This window comes from Stegostoma tigrinum, chromosome 22 (assembly GCF_030684315.1).
Source record: "Stegostoma tigrinum isolate sSteTig4 chromosome 22, sSteTig4.hap1, whole genome shotgun sequence".
In the NCBI taxonomy this organism is placed as follows: domain Eukaryota; kingdom Metazoa; phylum Chordata; class Chondrichthyes; order Orectolobiformes; family Stegostomatidae; genus Stegostoma; species Stegostoma tigrinum.
Genome location: NC_081375.1, coordinates 54,731,399 through 54,748,053, shown reverse-complemented (window position 1 = coordinate 54,748,053; position 16,655 = coordinate 54,731,399). Strand labels below are relative to the sequence as shown.

General features: G+C 42.9%; 1 protein-coding gene across 1 annotated transcript in view; it reads left to right on the top strand.

Moving 5' to 3' along the window:
• myo15b (myosin XVB) overlaps positions 1–16,655 on the top strand; it is a 278,965-nt gene that overhangs the window by 177,482 nt on the left and 84,828 nt on the right. Inside the window, exons 30-33 of the mRNA XM_059653562.1 lie at positions 5,845–6,002; positions 9,108–9,350; positions 13,936–14,029; positions 15,750–15,866. Of these exons, the coding sequence (XP_059509545.1) occupies positions 5,845–6,002; positions 9,108–9,350; positions 13,936–14,029; positions 15,750–15,866 (612 nt within the window). The remainder of the gene's footprint in view (positions 1–5,844; positions 6,003–9,107; positions 9,351–13,935; positions 14,030–15,749; positions 15,867–16,655) is intronic.

Here is a 16,655-nt window from a genome sequence, read left to right as displayed (position 1 = left end):
TTCTCTTCAAACACTATCACTGAGACAGCGGTCCCAAACTTACTCACCTCACTCATCAAGCACCCTGGGGGCATCCTACTCTCTGCAGTCTGCTGCTGTGATCTTAAAAAGCAAAGCCCATTAGTGGGTGGGTTGGCATCAATGTGTGTTTCTGGGCCACTAACTCCCTATTGTTGAATCTTAAACTGAAGAACTCCTTATACAAATATGGGAAAGTTCTGGAAGATTTGAAGAATAAAAGCTTTCATCCTAACCTTGAATTAGGGATTATAGAAGAGGAGGAACATCTTAATCCTCTTCTGGCATTCAATGAGATTGTGGATGATCCGTGACCCTTTATACCCACTTTTGCCCCATAGCCCTTATTGTATTTGTGAACAAAAATCTACCGAACCCAAATTTGAAGTTTACAATGGATGAAGTATCATTTGTTCTTTGTGGAAGAGAGTTCCAAATTTCCTGAGATCTCACTCAGCCACTGGAGAGTCAACGGGTGTCTCTTTTAGGGAAGGCCCATTCAATTACTTGTGGCTCATTACCACCTTCTCAAGACCAATTAGGGATGAGCAATATATGTCAGCAATGTCCACATCCCATGGTTGAGTGAAAAGAATTAAATGCTATACGGATGCTTAATCATACAGTGACAGGTCTTTCCAAGGATCGGGGCCTTTTGGGCAGCTCCATACCGGCTTAGTTCTCAGGCTTCCAGTTGGGTTAACAATAGTACTGGCAGCAGGAGGCACTGGATACTTCAAAGGCTATGACAACATTCTGGCAATAATATAGAAGACCAGAAATTACTGCGCTTTGGCCAAACTTTTCCAGTACAATTACAACACTGGCATTGTTCTGACAATGTTGAAATTGCCCAAGTAGGTTATGTCCACAAAAAGCAGAACAATTCAACCCAATGAATAGCGACACCTGACCAGTAAAGTAATCGGTCTCCAAAAGTGTTGTCAAGCAGCATTTGTTTAGCAATAACCTACCCACTGACACATAGTTTGGGTTCCACTAGGGCCAGCTCCTTACCTCATTACAGCTTTATTTCAAACATGGGAAATGAAGCTGAACTTCAGAGATGAAGCAAGAGTGACTGCCCATGACAGCAAGACCGCATTTGACCAAGAGTAACATCTAAGAACAAAAACAGAAGTTGCTGGAGAAGCTTGGCAGGTCTGGCAGCGTCTGTGATGAAAAATATCAGAGTTTCTGAGAAAGAGTCATCGGACCAGAAATGTTAACTCTGAGTTTTTCTTTACAAGTGCTGACAGACCTGTTGAGCTTTTCCCAGAAACTTCTGTTTTTGTTCCTGATTTATAGTATCCGCAGTTTTTTTCGGTTTTATTTCGTAACATCAAGGATTCCTAGCAAAATGAATCAATGTGTATTGGGGAAAATTCTCCACTGGTTGGAGCCATATCCGGACAGGAGGAAGGTTCTGGATGTTGGAGGTTAATCATCTCAGCCCCAGGACATCTTACAGGAGTTCCTCGTGGTAATGACCCATGTCCAACCATCTTCAGTTGCTCCATCTATGACCTTCCCTCCACCATAAGGTCAGAAGTGGGGATGTTCACCAATTATTGCACAATGTTCAGCACCACCCCCACTCCTCAGATATTGAAGCAGTCCAAGGACAAATGCAGCAAGACTTGAAATACATTCAGGACAATTGGCGAGTAACATTCACTTCACACAAGTGCCAAGCAACGACCATCTCCACAAAAGGGAATCTACCCATTATTCCTTGATGATCAATGGCATTACCAACACTGAATCCCCCACTATCAACATTCTGGGAGATACTATTGACTAGAAACTGAGCTGGACTTGCTATATAATTAGAGTGGCTACAAGAGCAGGTCAGGAATTTGGAATCCTACAGCAAGTAATTCACCTCCTGATTCTCCAAAGCCTGTCCACCAATCAAAAGATGCACAGGTTCAGTGGATTGGCCATGTTAAATCGTCCATATGCCCAGGTTGTGCAGGCTAGGTGGATTAGCAATGGGAAATGCAAGGTTACAGAAATTGGGTAGAGGGTGGGTCTTGGTGGGATGCTGTTTGGGGGGATAGTGTGGATATGATGGGCCAAATAGACTGCTTCTGCACTGCAGGGATTCTATGATGTACAAGGCTGGAGCATGATGGAATACTCTCCACTTGCCTTAATGAGTGCAGCTCCAATAACATTGAAGAAACTTGACACCATCTAGAAAAGAAGCAGCCCCTTGATTGGGACTAAATCGACAAAAAAATCATTTCACCCCCCCCCCCCCAACACCAACTCAGTAGCAGCAATGTGTACTATCCACAAGATGTACTGCAGAAATTCATTAAGGCTCCTTAGAAAGCACCATCCAAACCTACAATCTAGAAGAACTTAGAAACATATCACTGTTGCTTCAGTGTCACTGGGTCAAAGTCCTGGAACTCACTCCTTTAACAGCATTGTTGGCCTACCTACACCAATGGACTTCAGTGTTTTAAGAAAACAGTTCCTCACCCCTTCTCAAGGGCAGCTAGGATTGGGCAATAAAACCTAGCCCAGTCAGTGATATCCACACCCCATGAATTAAAAAATATCAAAGTCATTAATAAATGCAAAGTGTGGTCAAAGCCTCAATTCAGAACCTATAGTAAAATGCAAATTACATCCTACCAATTTGAGAATTTACCCATTATCCTACCTTGTGTCTCCTTCTGAATTGCCAATGTCCTAAACAGGTCAATAACTTGCCTTAAGTTCTCTGAGTTTCAACACTAGCTAACTGTCTCTTCAAAGAGACCTATGCTTTTGGATGTCCATTATAACAACATCCATAGGTATTTCTCTGTCCACTATGGTCACCTCTTCAAAAGTTCAAAAAATTCTACCCTTTACAAATTCATGCTGGTTTTTTCTGGTCATCTATCCTTAACTACGGATTCTAGTGATTAGTTCAATCAGCTATTAGGCTGCCTGATCTCTAATTCTGTGCTTTCCCTCTTTTACCTTTCTTATATCACATGATGACATGTAAAATTTCTCAAATTAAAAGAACTGTATCAGATAAAGAGACGTTTGGAGAACTGGAGTCTGGGATGTCTATAATGTTCTCACCAATTTTCTTTGAAGGCCTGAGATGAAAACCATATGGTCCTGGGCATTTCTCAGTTGTTCTGGTGAATATTTTCTTCAGTACTGCTACTTTGTTTCAACTAATTTTGGTATATCCCATTTCTGACTGAATTATACTTTCTTCCGAATGACTGACACTTTATCCTGTTTCCCCTAACTCACTTTGGCTCTGTGTCAAGAGTGGCTGGACTTTGGAAATAAGCTGTTACAGTCACCATTTCCCTGTTAGTTTCATTCTGCACCATTGTGACCCATGATTCTTCCTGGTGTGTGCAGCCAATTATTTCTACTGAATCCTGTATTTACTACTGGAAGAAGGATGGTGGTGTTGTTCTATCTTGCATTCTCTACACATTGATCTTTATCCATTTGACCCTGTCTCTATCCTCTACTTTCAATTTCTTTTTTTTTGCCCAGGTTTAATCTCTGACTTAGTTCTGCTCTCACCTGTTCATGTTTTCCTAATGCCTGTCTCGGATTTGGCTGACTTCCACTCTCACAGTCCACCAGCAATCCTCCAATTTTTAAAACCAAATTCTTCATTTTACCAAGTGATTGGCTGATTTATGACAATTTTGGTTTTACTTCTTTCAGCTTTGGTGCTATGAATGCTATTTCAGTGTTCACCTAGATTTCTTAATTTAAGCACTGTGTTTATGAAGGATGGAGTCTATTCAATTCAAGACAGCTAGAATGCAAGAGCAGAGATGTACACCTGAGGCTGTATAAGGCTGTCTGGTTGGACCACAATTGGGATATTGAGAGTCGTTTTGGGCCCCGTATCCAAGGGAGGATGTGCTGGTCTTGGAGAGGGTCCAGAAGAAGTTCACAAAAATGATCCTGGGGATGAAGGTTTGTCATATAAGGAGCAGTTGAACACTCTGGGTTTGCACTCAATGAAGTTTAGAAGGATGACAGGAAATCTCATTGGAATTTATACAATACCGAGAGCCCTAGATAGAGTGGACATGGAGAAGATGTTTCCAATAAGAGTAGAGACTAGAACCCTAAGGCACAGCCTCAGAATGAAGGGATGACACTTTAGAACTGGGATGAGGAGGGATTTCTTCTGCCAGAGGGTGGTTAATCTGTGGAACTCATTGCTGCAGAGGGCTGAGGAGACCAAATGATTGAATGAATTTTATACACAGCGATATAGATTCCTGATTAGAATGGAGATCATAAGTTATGTGCAGAAGGTAGGAGAATGGCTTTGAAAAATAATACCAGCCATGATCAAATGGCGAAGTAGACTCGATGGGCCAAAGGCCTAATTTTGCTTCTGTATCTTATGCCTTATGATCTGGATTCAGATCAGGGGCAGCGATAGGGATGGGCAATGCTGAGGTCGGCTGATTGTAAGACCTATTCTCTAGCACTTTGTACTGGTTGTTTTGTTAAAGTTGGGTCCTCTAACCCTCACCCCTCATAACCCCTCAGGCCCCATTCACTCTGCATGCCAAATATTCCAGCTCATGAAGACACAGTATCCAATCTATTCCCCCACACACTCCCAATGCCAATTTAGATTAGATTAGATTCCCTACAGTGTGGAAACAGGGCCTTCGGTCCAACAAGTCCACATCGCCCCTTGAAGCATCCCACCCAGACCCATTCCCCTACAACACACACACCCCTGAACACTATGGACAAATTAGAATCGCCGATCCACCTAGCCTGCACATCTTTGGATTGTGGGAGGAATCCGGAGCACCCGGAGGAAACCCATGCAGACATGGGGAGAATGTGCAAACTCCACACAGACAGTCACCCGAGGCTGGAATCGAACCCAGGTCCCTGGTGCCGTGAGGCTGCAGTGCTAACCACTGAGCCACCGTGCTGCCCCCAGCCATACCAGCTGCACCCAAACACCACCATTTGACCTTATTGCCTTTAATATCAATTCACCCAGTATCCATCATAAACAAACCTCAGATGCCATGTTGAGATGCTATTAATCTCTAAACTTTTGAAGAGTTCATTGTATAAAAATGACACCCATTACATTAAGAGAAGTCCTTCAATACATTTCAATCCCCTCTCATACTTAATCCGATATGAAAACATACATTCATCATATCAAGGGTGGCTAATCTTTTAAAAACATCTTTGAGTTGTCAATCAAATTGTGAATTTACCACATCCTTTGTGATGATAGATTATGGAAGTATAGTAACAGCCTATGCTATAATCATGGGGCTCTGGGTTATGTCAAGACGCAACAATGGAAACTGCTGGACACTTTGTTTTCAAATCTCATTGACAGGCAATTTTTCGTTTTTGTTTAACGTGTTGTGACAGTTCTACACAGCCTATCTATCTTTCAACAACATTTAGCACCAAATGCCACACTCAGAATTTAGACTTATGCTTCAGTGAAAATGGGGTCATTTTGACTTGAGCTTTCAGTTCAAGTGGCCTTGCTAAGTTTGAATTTCACACATGTGGGATCATATCCTTCCCTGTTTGTTCCCCCTCCCAATGAAAATGGATTCAAGTGCTCAGGGTGTCCACAACACCACAAAGAATCTAACAGATTTTTGAACTGGTCGCTGCAGATCAGTCATTATTTTAAAGGGAGTGCAGATTTTTGAGACTGAAAGGATTCCTTTTGTTGTCCTAAGTTATGTTCTGGTAATTGTGTGTTACACAATACTTGTCCATCTTTTACTCGTTGCTGTGAATTGTTCATCTCTGATTATGACCCTGTCTTTACAGCAATGATGATGCCACAGAGCAGTGTACCTCAGATGACGCCTATGCACCAGACTTCCCAGTATGCACCATCTCAATTGCACCAACCTGAAAGACGAATTGACTCATCCCAACTAGCAGCTCAACAGCAGACATTCATCAACCAGCAGGCACTCTTACTGGTGAGTGTAGAGGTCGAACTGTTGTTTACTGTAAAATATGTTGGATCAATGGCCAATCAAGGAATGCATGGAGATGAAGCTGTTATACAGACTGATAGATCAATACACAGTAAATCTATTTGACGAAAAAGTTACATTGCTTCCCTTGTTATTGTGAGTCCACAGTGTAGTGCTGAGCCATTCAAATATGGCCAAGACTAAGAGCATCTGAAACCAGATACAGGAGTAAGAAAAAAACATATAGCTTCTGAGGTAACAAAGTGTGAAGCTGGATGAACACAGCAGGCCAAGCAGCATCTCAGGAGCACAAAAGTTTTGGGCCTAGACCTTTCATCAGAGAGGGGGATGGGGAGAGGGTTCTGAAATAAATAGGGAGAGAGGGGGAGGCGGACCGAAGATGGATAGAGGAGAAGATAGGTGGAGAGGAGTGTATAGGTGGGGAGGTGGGGAGGGGGTGGGTCAGTCCGGAGAGGATGGACAGGTCAAGGAGGCGGGATGAAGTGGTAGGTAGGAATTGGAGGTGCGGCTTGAGGTGGGAGGAGGGGATAGGTGAGAAGAAGAACAGGTTAGGGAGGCGGGGATGAGCTGGCTGGTTTTGGGATGTAGTAGGGGGAGGGGATGAGCTGGGCTGGTTTTGGGATGCAGTGGGGGAGGGGGAGATTATGAAGCTTGTGAAGTCCACATTGATACCATTGGGCTGCAGGGTTCCCAAGCAGAATATGATTTGCTGTTCCTGCAACCTTCGAGTGGCATCATTGTGGCACTGCAGGAGGCCCATGATGGACATGTCGTCTAAAGAATGGGAGGGTGAGTTAAAATGGTTCGCAACTGGGAGGTGCAGTTGTCTATTGCGAACCAAGCAAAGGTATTCTGCAAAGCGGTCCCCAAGCCTCCGCTTGGTTTCCCCAATGTAGAGGAAGCCACACTGGGTACAGTGGATACAGTATACTACATTGGCAGATGTGCAGGTGAACATCTGCTTAATATGGAAAGTCATTTTGGGGCCTGAGGGGGGATGGGGGAGGAGGTGTGGGGGCAAGTGTAGCACTTCCTACGGTTGCAGGGGAAGGTGCCGGGTGTGGTGGGGTTGGAGGGGAGTGTAGAGCAGACAAGGGAGTCACGGAGAGAGTGGGCTCTCTGGAAGGCAGACAAGGGTGGGGATGGAAAAATGTCTTGGGTTGTGGGGTCAGATTGTAGATGGCAGAAGTGTCAGAGGATGATGCGTTGAATCCGGAGGTTGGTGGGGTGGTATGTGAGGACTAGGGAGATTCTCTTGGGACGGTTATTGTGGGGGCGGGGTGTGAGAGATGTGTTGGGTTTGCTTTACCATTCAATATACAGCAAACTTTGTTTTAGCTGGCAATCTTGGTAAACTGGATAAGATTCAATGCTTCAAATACCATGATCAACCGTGGTGCCTGAGTATTTATGCTGTGAAGTATAATAGTGATGTGTATACCCTCTGCATTATGTTTCTATTACTGTGTGTGGTTTTACATTGATTTTAGAAGATGTTTTGATGTTTTTACATTGATTTTCTGAGGAATGTTGATGTCTCGAAGCTTCACTTGGTCACAGTTTACAGCGGTTATGAATACCTCTTGATTATCTAGAATATTTGATCAGCTGGCACACTCCTGGTCCCATACATGCCGGTTAATAAAAAAGGTTATTGTAACAATGGGTCAATTGCACTTTCCTACTGTATTTCCATGTCCCTCAATTCACTGTCCATCCATTATATGCAACGCTGTATACAATCTTGTGATAATTGTGATCACCTCTATTCGTTCTCCCCTTTACTTAGAGTCAAGAGATCTACTAGCCCAGAAAAGAGCCCTTTGGCCCATCATGTCATACTCCCAAACCGAACCATTCTGATCCCATTTTCTAGCCTTATATGCCTTGGCATCTCGGAACCATATTGAAATACTTCTTCAATGTGATGAGGCTTTCTGCCTTGACTGTCCTTAAAGGCAGTGAGTTTCAGATTCCCATCACCCTCCAAATAAAAATGAATAATGCTGGGAATAATTAGTGGATCAGACAGCATCACAGAGAGAGAAACAGAATTAACTTTCTCGGTTAATAACTTTTCATCATAACCGCGCAAGAAAAAATATCGGTTCAAAGCGGAGCCTGAAAAGAGATTTGAACTCAGGCCCAACAGGTTAAATGCCTTATACACTCTTCAGGGAAGAATCTGCAGTTTCATCTCCCACCTGCACTGAGGTGCTGAGGTCAGCCAGGACCCCATAAAGACCTACAGTTGGCATTTTGGAATGGAAAGGGAAGCATCATTCAGGATAGTAAGAACTGCAGATGCTGGAGTCAAGAGTTAATGTAGAGTGGAGCTGGAGAAACACATCAGGCCAGACAGCATCAGAGGAGCGAGAAAGTTGATGTTTTAGATTGGGACCCTTCTTCAGGAATCCGTCTGGTTGTGCCAATGCAGACAATTTCTCCTTATTTAGTGAAACAATCTCTATTATAATTTTGACCATTGAGCAGCACAATGGCTCAGCCGTGAGCACTGCTGCTACACAGAGCGAAGAACCTGGTTTTAATTCTAGCCTGGGGTGACTGTGTGGAGTTTGCACACTCTCCCCGGGTCTGCATAGGTTCCCTCCAGGTGCTCCAGTTTCCTCCCACAGTCCAAAGATGTGCGGGTTAGGTGGATTGGTAATGGGAAGTGCAGGAATACGATGGGTGGTTCTGGGTGGGATGCCCTTTGGATGGCCAGTGAGGGCTTGATTGGCCCAATAGCCTGCTTCGACACTGTAGGTACTCTGTGACTATAAAGTCACACCTTAATGTTTGAGTCTTGATCATGCCAACTCATCCATTCAATGTCTTCCATCCCCAATCTTCACAAATTCCACCTTGCATAAGACTCAGTTGCTGATCTCTTATTTTATGCTGTCCCACGTCCCTATTACCTTTACCTTTACCAACTTTTGCAGGATCCTCAGTCCACAAGACAAGATTTTTATTGTAGAAAGTAAAAGTCAGTTTTCTACGGCACACACTTGCTTTGGAGTTATTTACTTGTTGTGCCCTGTGTTAAGTAGCATCAATCTGATGTGAAATGTTTTCTTTCCCAAGGCCCAGCAGATGACTATTCAGGCCATGTCAATAAGTCAGCAACAACAGCAGGAGCGACAGCAGAAGAAACAAAAAGAGGAGCAGCCTGTCGCCGAAACTCCAAAGACCCCAAGACCTCCAAAAACCAACACTAAGCCCGTCGTGCCTACTCCAGCTCAGCAACCAACGAAGACCAGTGTGAAGACTGAACCTATTGTTAAAAAGGACCTCCCTAAAGAGAAAGAAGTACCTCCTCAGGACACGGTATTTATTTTTATCACATTTTTCCCACCCTTTTATCTGAAGAAGCAAGACAGCTAGGTTTGAACTTCAACTAGACGCACTCTTTCACTTGAGGATAATGATAACAAGGAATGAATTATTCCTTGACCTTGAGGAATAGATCAGCAGAGCTATGCATGGCCTCAGCTTCTCTTCCACCATTTGCTAAAGGAGTAGGAGAGTCAATTGTCCTAATTTCTGTCAAGGAAGTCTTGACATTAATGGGTCGTGTTAGTGTAGTAGTGAGATACACCACACTATTAATGTGCTTACCTGTATAAGTGAAGCTTTTTTATAACTCGTGAGATGTGGGCATCGTTTGCAGCAAAGTATTGATTTCCCATCTCTAAAAGTGTTCACAGTCAGCTTAACTTTCATTCTAGATTTTTGCTGAATTCAAATTTTACCATCTGGTATGATAGGATTTGAACTTTAGTCCCCAAAGCTTAGTCCTCTAAAGCTTTGAATTACTAGCCCAGTGACATTACCACCTCCCCTTAAATTTCTGGTAGTCAGGGTAACAATGAGTTTGAGTTTAAGGCATTGCTTTAGCAAATTATCTGTGTGGAGATGGAACGCCTGGCAACCTCTGGAGTGTCCTGAGAGGAGACAACTGAGAGTCTCTGTGTGGTAATTCATCTGACTGGGTGTCTCCTGCCATTGCCCTGTCTCTTCGTGAATAAGGGGAATATGGAATGTACATCAGGTTCCCAATCCTGCAGGCTTCTATTCCAACTCTCCTTGGTGTGTTGGGCTTACTCTGAATATCAATAGCCCAAAGCCATTCTGATAATAGATTATAGCCAGTGTTCTTTATTAAGGCGAAGTAGATTACAAAATACTCCAAAAATCTTACCCACACAATGCTTACAATCACAAGTGACCCCATTTATTTAGACCTGTCTAAGGATCAGTCTAAAGGAGGTGATCAGACTGCTGCATTCCCACCTCCACCTGCTGATCAGACAAGCCTCCTCAGCTAGTTACTACACTCTGAGGCAAACTTTCTCCTAAATTCTTTTCCAAACAGACTGTCTGACACGGACTAGTTTCCTGTAAGTGTTCAGCTATTTTGATTAGTTGCCAGTTAAGACTCGTTTGTGTCTTCCTGGAAAGAGGCTTCCCCCTAGTCTTAATGAACTTGAAACTCAACCAGCTTGCTCAGCGGTTGTCACCTTTGTTATCTAATCAACCTGTATGATATTTACACAGCACAAAGTCCACATTATTATATCTGATTCACTGTGTCTGGTTTTAAACAAGAGGTGTTGTAAGGCAATCCAGTTCCTTTCTCCTGAGTTGTAACACTTACATAAACACACACGTTCCTCCAGAAAAACACAGAAACATACTAAAACTAAAGATCTTTATAATTATTAGGTCATCATCAGGCTTGATGTGTTTTGTTTTTATGAGAATTATAGAATCCCTACAGTTCGGAAAAAGTCCATTCGGTCATTCAAGTTCATACTGACCCTGCAAAGAGCATTCTGTTCAGACCCAGCCCCAGCCACAGCCCAGCCCTATCCCTGTAATCCTGCATTTCCCATGGCCAACCGACTTCGCCCACACGTCCCTGGACATGATGGGCAATTTGGTGTGGTCAATCCACCTAATATGCACATCTTTGCACTGTGGGAGAAAACCAGAGCTCCTGGAGGAACCCAATCTATAATATTATACAAACCCAACATGTTCCCTCGAGCGTGGTAGGAAGAAGCAACAAGCCCAGGGAACCATGGATGACTGGAGATACTCAGGATATGATGAGAAGGAAAAGAGGTGCTTTTAGCAGGTACAAGGGAAAAAATCAGCAGAGACATTAGTGGAGTACAGAAAGTGCAGGATGGCGCTTAAGAAAGCAAAGAGGGGCTATGAGAAAGTTCTGACTGGTAACAGTAGGGGAAAATCTCAATGTTGAACCAAGAGAATGAGGATGAACATATGGAACCTAGGAGGAGAGACCGCAAGGTGCTTGAGCAAATTGATGTCGCAAAGAACTAGGTATTGGAGGCGTTGGACAAATCTTCATGCCCTGATGAATTGAGTTCCAGACTGCCATGGGAGGCAAGGGAGGAGATTTTGGGGGCACTGACCCAAATTTTTAATTCCCCTCTGTCCAGAGGGGAGGAGCCAGAGGACTGGGAAGCAGCTAATGTGATTCCAATATTTGAGAACAGTTATAAAAATAAGCCTGAGAACTGCAGACCAGCGAGTCTGACATCAGTGGTGGGGAAACTATAGGAGAAAAATCTGAAGGAGATCACCTGCCCCCACCTGGAGAGGCAGGGCTTGATCAAGGACAGTCATCATGGACAAAATTAGAAGTTGCTAGAAAAACTCAGCAGGTCTAGCAGCATCTGTGGAGAGAAATCAGAGTTAATGCTTAGGGTCAAGTAACCCTTCCTCAGAATTGAGTAGGCAGCATTCAAAACACATTGACTGAATGACTGGTTATGCCTAACAAATTTGATTGTATTTTCGGAGGTGACCAGATATATAGGTGAGGTTAGTGCAGTTTATGTAGATTATATGGATTTCACAGAAAAGCTTTTGAGAAGGTCCCACGTAGAATACTAATCAAGTTGGAAAATGCACGTAGAATTCGGGGTAATTTAATAAAGTGAATAGAAAATTGACTCAATTGTCGGAGTTAGATGGTAATGATGGAAAGCTGCTTTAGTGACTGGAAACTGATGCCCACAGCGGGCTTGCTGGGTCCCCAATTAATTGTCACATATATAAATGACATAGATGATTATAGGGGGATTGGGTTAGTAAGTCTGCGGATGACACAAAGTTAACAATGAGGTTGAATGTCTTGGGCTACAAGAAGATATAGATGGGATGGTCAAAAGAGCAGATAAGTGACAGATAGAATTTAACCCTGAAAAGTATGCGGTGATACACTTTGGAAGAAGTAATTTGACAAGAAAGTATTCAATGAATGGCACTAGGAAGTTCTGAGAAGCAAAGGGGCCTTGGCGTATTTGTCCATTGATCTCTGAAGGTGGAATGTCATGTTAGTATGGTGGTGAAAAAGGCATTTGGGTCACTTACCACTATCTGTCGAGGCATAGCTTCCAAAAGCAGGGAGGCCATGTTGGAGTTGTATAGAAGTTTGGTGAAACTATAGCTAGAGTACTGTGTACAGTTCTGGTCACCACATAACAGGAAGGATGTGATGGCTCTGGAAGGGATGCAGAGGAGATTCACCAGGATGCTGCCTGGGATGAAAAATGTAAGCTATGAGGAAAGAGATAACAAGGTGTAGAGCTGGATGAACACAACAGACCAAGCAGCATCAGAGGAGCAGGAAGGCTGACGTTTCAGGTCTGGACCCTTCTTAAGAAAAAGGTTATGACGAAAGGTTGGTTATGCATGGGTTGTTTTTGTTGGAACAGAGAAGACTGAACAGTGATTTGATTGAGGTGTACAAGATTATGAAGGAATGGACAGAGTGGAAAAACAGCATCTGCTCCCCTTAGTTTTTTACCAGAGGGCGGTGATGGTCTGGAAAGTGCTGCCTGAGAGGCTGGTAGAAGCAGATTGCCTCACATCCTTTAAAAAGGATGAGCTCTTGGTATGTCATAACATTGAAGGCTAAGGGCCAAGTGCCGGTAAATCAGATTGGGTTGAAGGTCAGGTGTTTCTCTCGTGTTAGTGCAGACTTGATGAGACAAATGGCCTCTTCTGCACTGTATGATACCATGAGCCTTCTCAGGAATTTTTAGATTAATATCTACAATTCCCCTGACACTATATCTTCAATCTTGAGGATCAATGGGTGGGTGATGGAGTGTAGGTGGTGCGCCTCTTTAGCAGACCCTGAAGGTGCTGGACCTAGCTCACCATGGCAGTGCCAATCTGTCCATGGAGGCATGCAGATGGCTGCATCACTTGCTGCACTGTTGTTGCTTGTGTGTAATGAATGCTGTTTTTTCCCCCATTCCTGTCTGCCATTTCTGCTCTCTCTTTGCAACCTGTCATCATGTGGGTGAAGTCCCTGATTGCTGTCATCAGAAATGATTTCTGATGAAGGGTCTAGGCCGGAAACATCAGCTTTCCTGCTCCTATGATGCTGCTTGGCCTGCTGTGTTCATCCAGCTCTACACCTTGTTATCTCATAATATCCAGCCCATTTGTTTTTGATTATAGCAAAACCCTGTCGGATGTATCAGGTATTAAAAATCTTATGGCATTATATCAAAGAGCTGCAGGGTAGGTTTCCCCATGTCCTGGTTGGCAATGATTCAGACTTTCTGATCATTATCACATTTCAACGTGTGGGACCTTACTATATCCAAATTCATTTGTGCCTCTGTTTTATGGCAATGACCATACCTTAAAAGATTATTTTGGCTGTGAATGATTTGGGCTGTCTGAGGAGGTCTACACAGATGCAAATTATTTCATTCTATGGGAGCTCTAAGTCAGAAAATATGGCTTGTAAGAATTACATTTAACACCTTTAAAATACATTTCTTTGTTCATTTTCCTTGCTTCATGTTTTCAAGAGAAAAATTGGTTATCTTGCTCTATAATGTCTGATTACTTCTCTCTGTAGGATGTCAAGGCTGAGAGTAATGACGTTGCCGATGAGTTGGCAATGGAACAAGTTGAGTCTTTTCAGCAGAAACGAGATTTCTTCCAGAAGTTGGGTAAGGATTAGAAACACAAGGAGACAATTCAGCCCGTCAAGCTTGTTCTACATTTCAATTAAATCATGGTTTACCTGAATCTGAATCCTCTTTATCCACCTTAGTTCCAGAACCCATGCCTGACAAAAATCTTGCAACCTCTGTTTTTAGGTTTTCAGTCAACTTCCAGACTCAGATACTTTTGGGAAGAATGTTTCCAAATTTCCATGACCTATCACGAAGAAATGTCCACTAAAATCACCGTTGAATAGCCTAGCTTTTAAATTTTAGGAATCTCACCTCTCAGTCTCAACTCCCCCGATGCAAGGGAATAGTTTATCTTTACCTGCCTTATTCAATGCCTGAACCATCTTAAGCAACTCAGTCATGAAACCACTACATTCAAGTTGGTACACATAGACTAGTCTTTGCAACCTGTCATCATAAAGCGATAGTTTTCACCCTGGTATCAGTCTGTTAGAACTGCTGTGCATCCTCTCCAAGGCCAATTCACCTATCCTGGAGTCAAAAGCCCAGAACTGAATGCTTACTCCAGATATGGTGTAACTCGAACCTTATACAATTGTAGCAAAACTTCCATCCTTTTGGTGTTCCTAGTACATTTGAAAGAAAGGTAATCTGTCAATTTGCCTCTAAATTAGATTTTGTACCTGACCATTACATTTTGGTGTTTTCTGTACTTCAGCCTCTAAATGTCTCTGCTCCCCCACACTTGTAAACTTCAGCTCATTTAGAACAGCTCCTGAATTACCTTATTCTTAATCTCAAAGCAAATGACCTGCAGTAAATTTTATTGACTCACACTGAACTCTGTCTGCCAAAGCCGTAGAATCAGTTTGAGTGCGGATACAAAATAACAAAGGAAAGAAGTCATGGGTTGGAGTATTTTTTTACACCCCTGACAGCTGTGACACTGTAACAGAAAGTAAATCAATAAATGTTGGTAGATTTAAACCTAAACATCAGATTCAATTACATCAGGTAACCATTAACTAGGTGTACGTTTTACATTAGATTCTTGATTTAGTTCTAGTTCATCATCCATTCACTAAATCCAGTATGGCTTGTCCTCTTGATAGTTCAAGAACATATATAATTGAGTTCACCTATTATGTGTTGTTAACTTACTTTCAGCAAAAACAATCGTAGCCAATCAGGCTTCTCATAGGTTGTGTTGAAATTGGAATCTGGGTCTGATAGGAAACTGGAATGCATCTTGCTGGTTTTTGAAATAAGCTAGCTTGGAGCTGAAAGAAAGATTAAACCTCACTGCCAGGTCCAAAGGGTAAAACTGCAATCTGTAAATAGAAATAGAATGGGTTAACTTTACAGATTGGAGCTAGAGTAAAAGGGGTTAATCCCCCTTTTGATTGTTAGATGAATAATGAACAGGTTTGCCATGTATTAGCCTGGCCCTTATACAACCCAACAATAATGGAGGTCTTGATTGAGCTGAATCCCCATTTATTGGACCACAATAGATTTAGCTGTGGCGAGGAAACCTTTAGAGGTGAAATCCTAAGGAACCATCACTCCAATGTCTGCTGTTCCTCCCAAACATAACACATCAAGTCTCATAACTTAACAACTATATCAGTAAATATTGATTTAAAAGGGTCGAAGCCCAATGATGACTTTTCTTTATTCAAAGCTTTGAGTTTATATGTGTGAATGTTTGCTCCCTGAAGTTCAAAAGTTCCCTTTCTACCCTTCCTCACAGGGAAAGAGGAGCCTTCACATGTAAAACATCCATCCAAGATTTTGCTTCCCAAACCAGAGAAGCCAGAAAAGAAGAAGACAGGAGAATCCAGTAATCCTGAGGTGCAGGAACACAAAGGTATCTAAATGTGGGAAAAGCTCAGAGAATTCAAAAATATAACACAATATTATTTAAATTTTGGGTGTTTTAATTCTCTTATTCAAAGAGCAATCACATTTCCAAATCATCATGGAATCTGCATTAGCAATTGGTCATTACCAATTGTGCTTGTCCACCCAGGAAATTCCATGTCACTAGTCATGGGTTATTTTGGGCATTGAGCCTGATCCTAGAGCCAGATCTCTAACCACACATTTAGCACGTATTTTTGGGAGGTGGAATTGGTCCTTGCCCTTCAGGAAAGAAATTGATGGAAAACAGATGTTTCATCTTGTAGAGCTGGAGGAACACAACAGCCCAGGCAGCATGAGAGGAGCAGGAAAGCTGGTGTTTTGGGTTGGGACATTTCTTCAGAAATGGGGTGGGGGAAGGGAGCTCAGAAATAAATAAAGAGAGGAGGAATGGGACTGGGGAAGATAGGTGGGATGGTGATAAGTGAGTGCACATAAGGAATGGTGAAGATTGGTCAGTGAGCTGGGAGAAGTGGATAGGTGGGAGAGAAGATGGACAGGTTGCATCAGGTCAAAGAGGTGAGGATGATAGGGAGGGTTGGTAATGGGATGAGGCCAGGAGTGTGGTTTCAAAATCTCCCCACCCCCGACCACATCCCATGGCCAACCCTCCTTTTTATCTCCGCCTCCTTGACCTGACACAACCTGCCCATCTTGTCTCCCACCTATCCACTCCTCCTACCTCACTGACCAATCCCCACCACTCCCTACATGCACTCACCTATCACCATCCCAC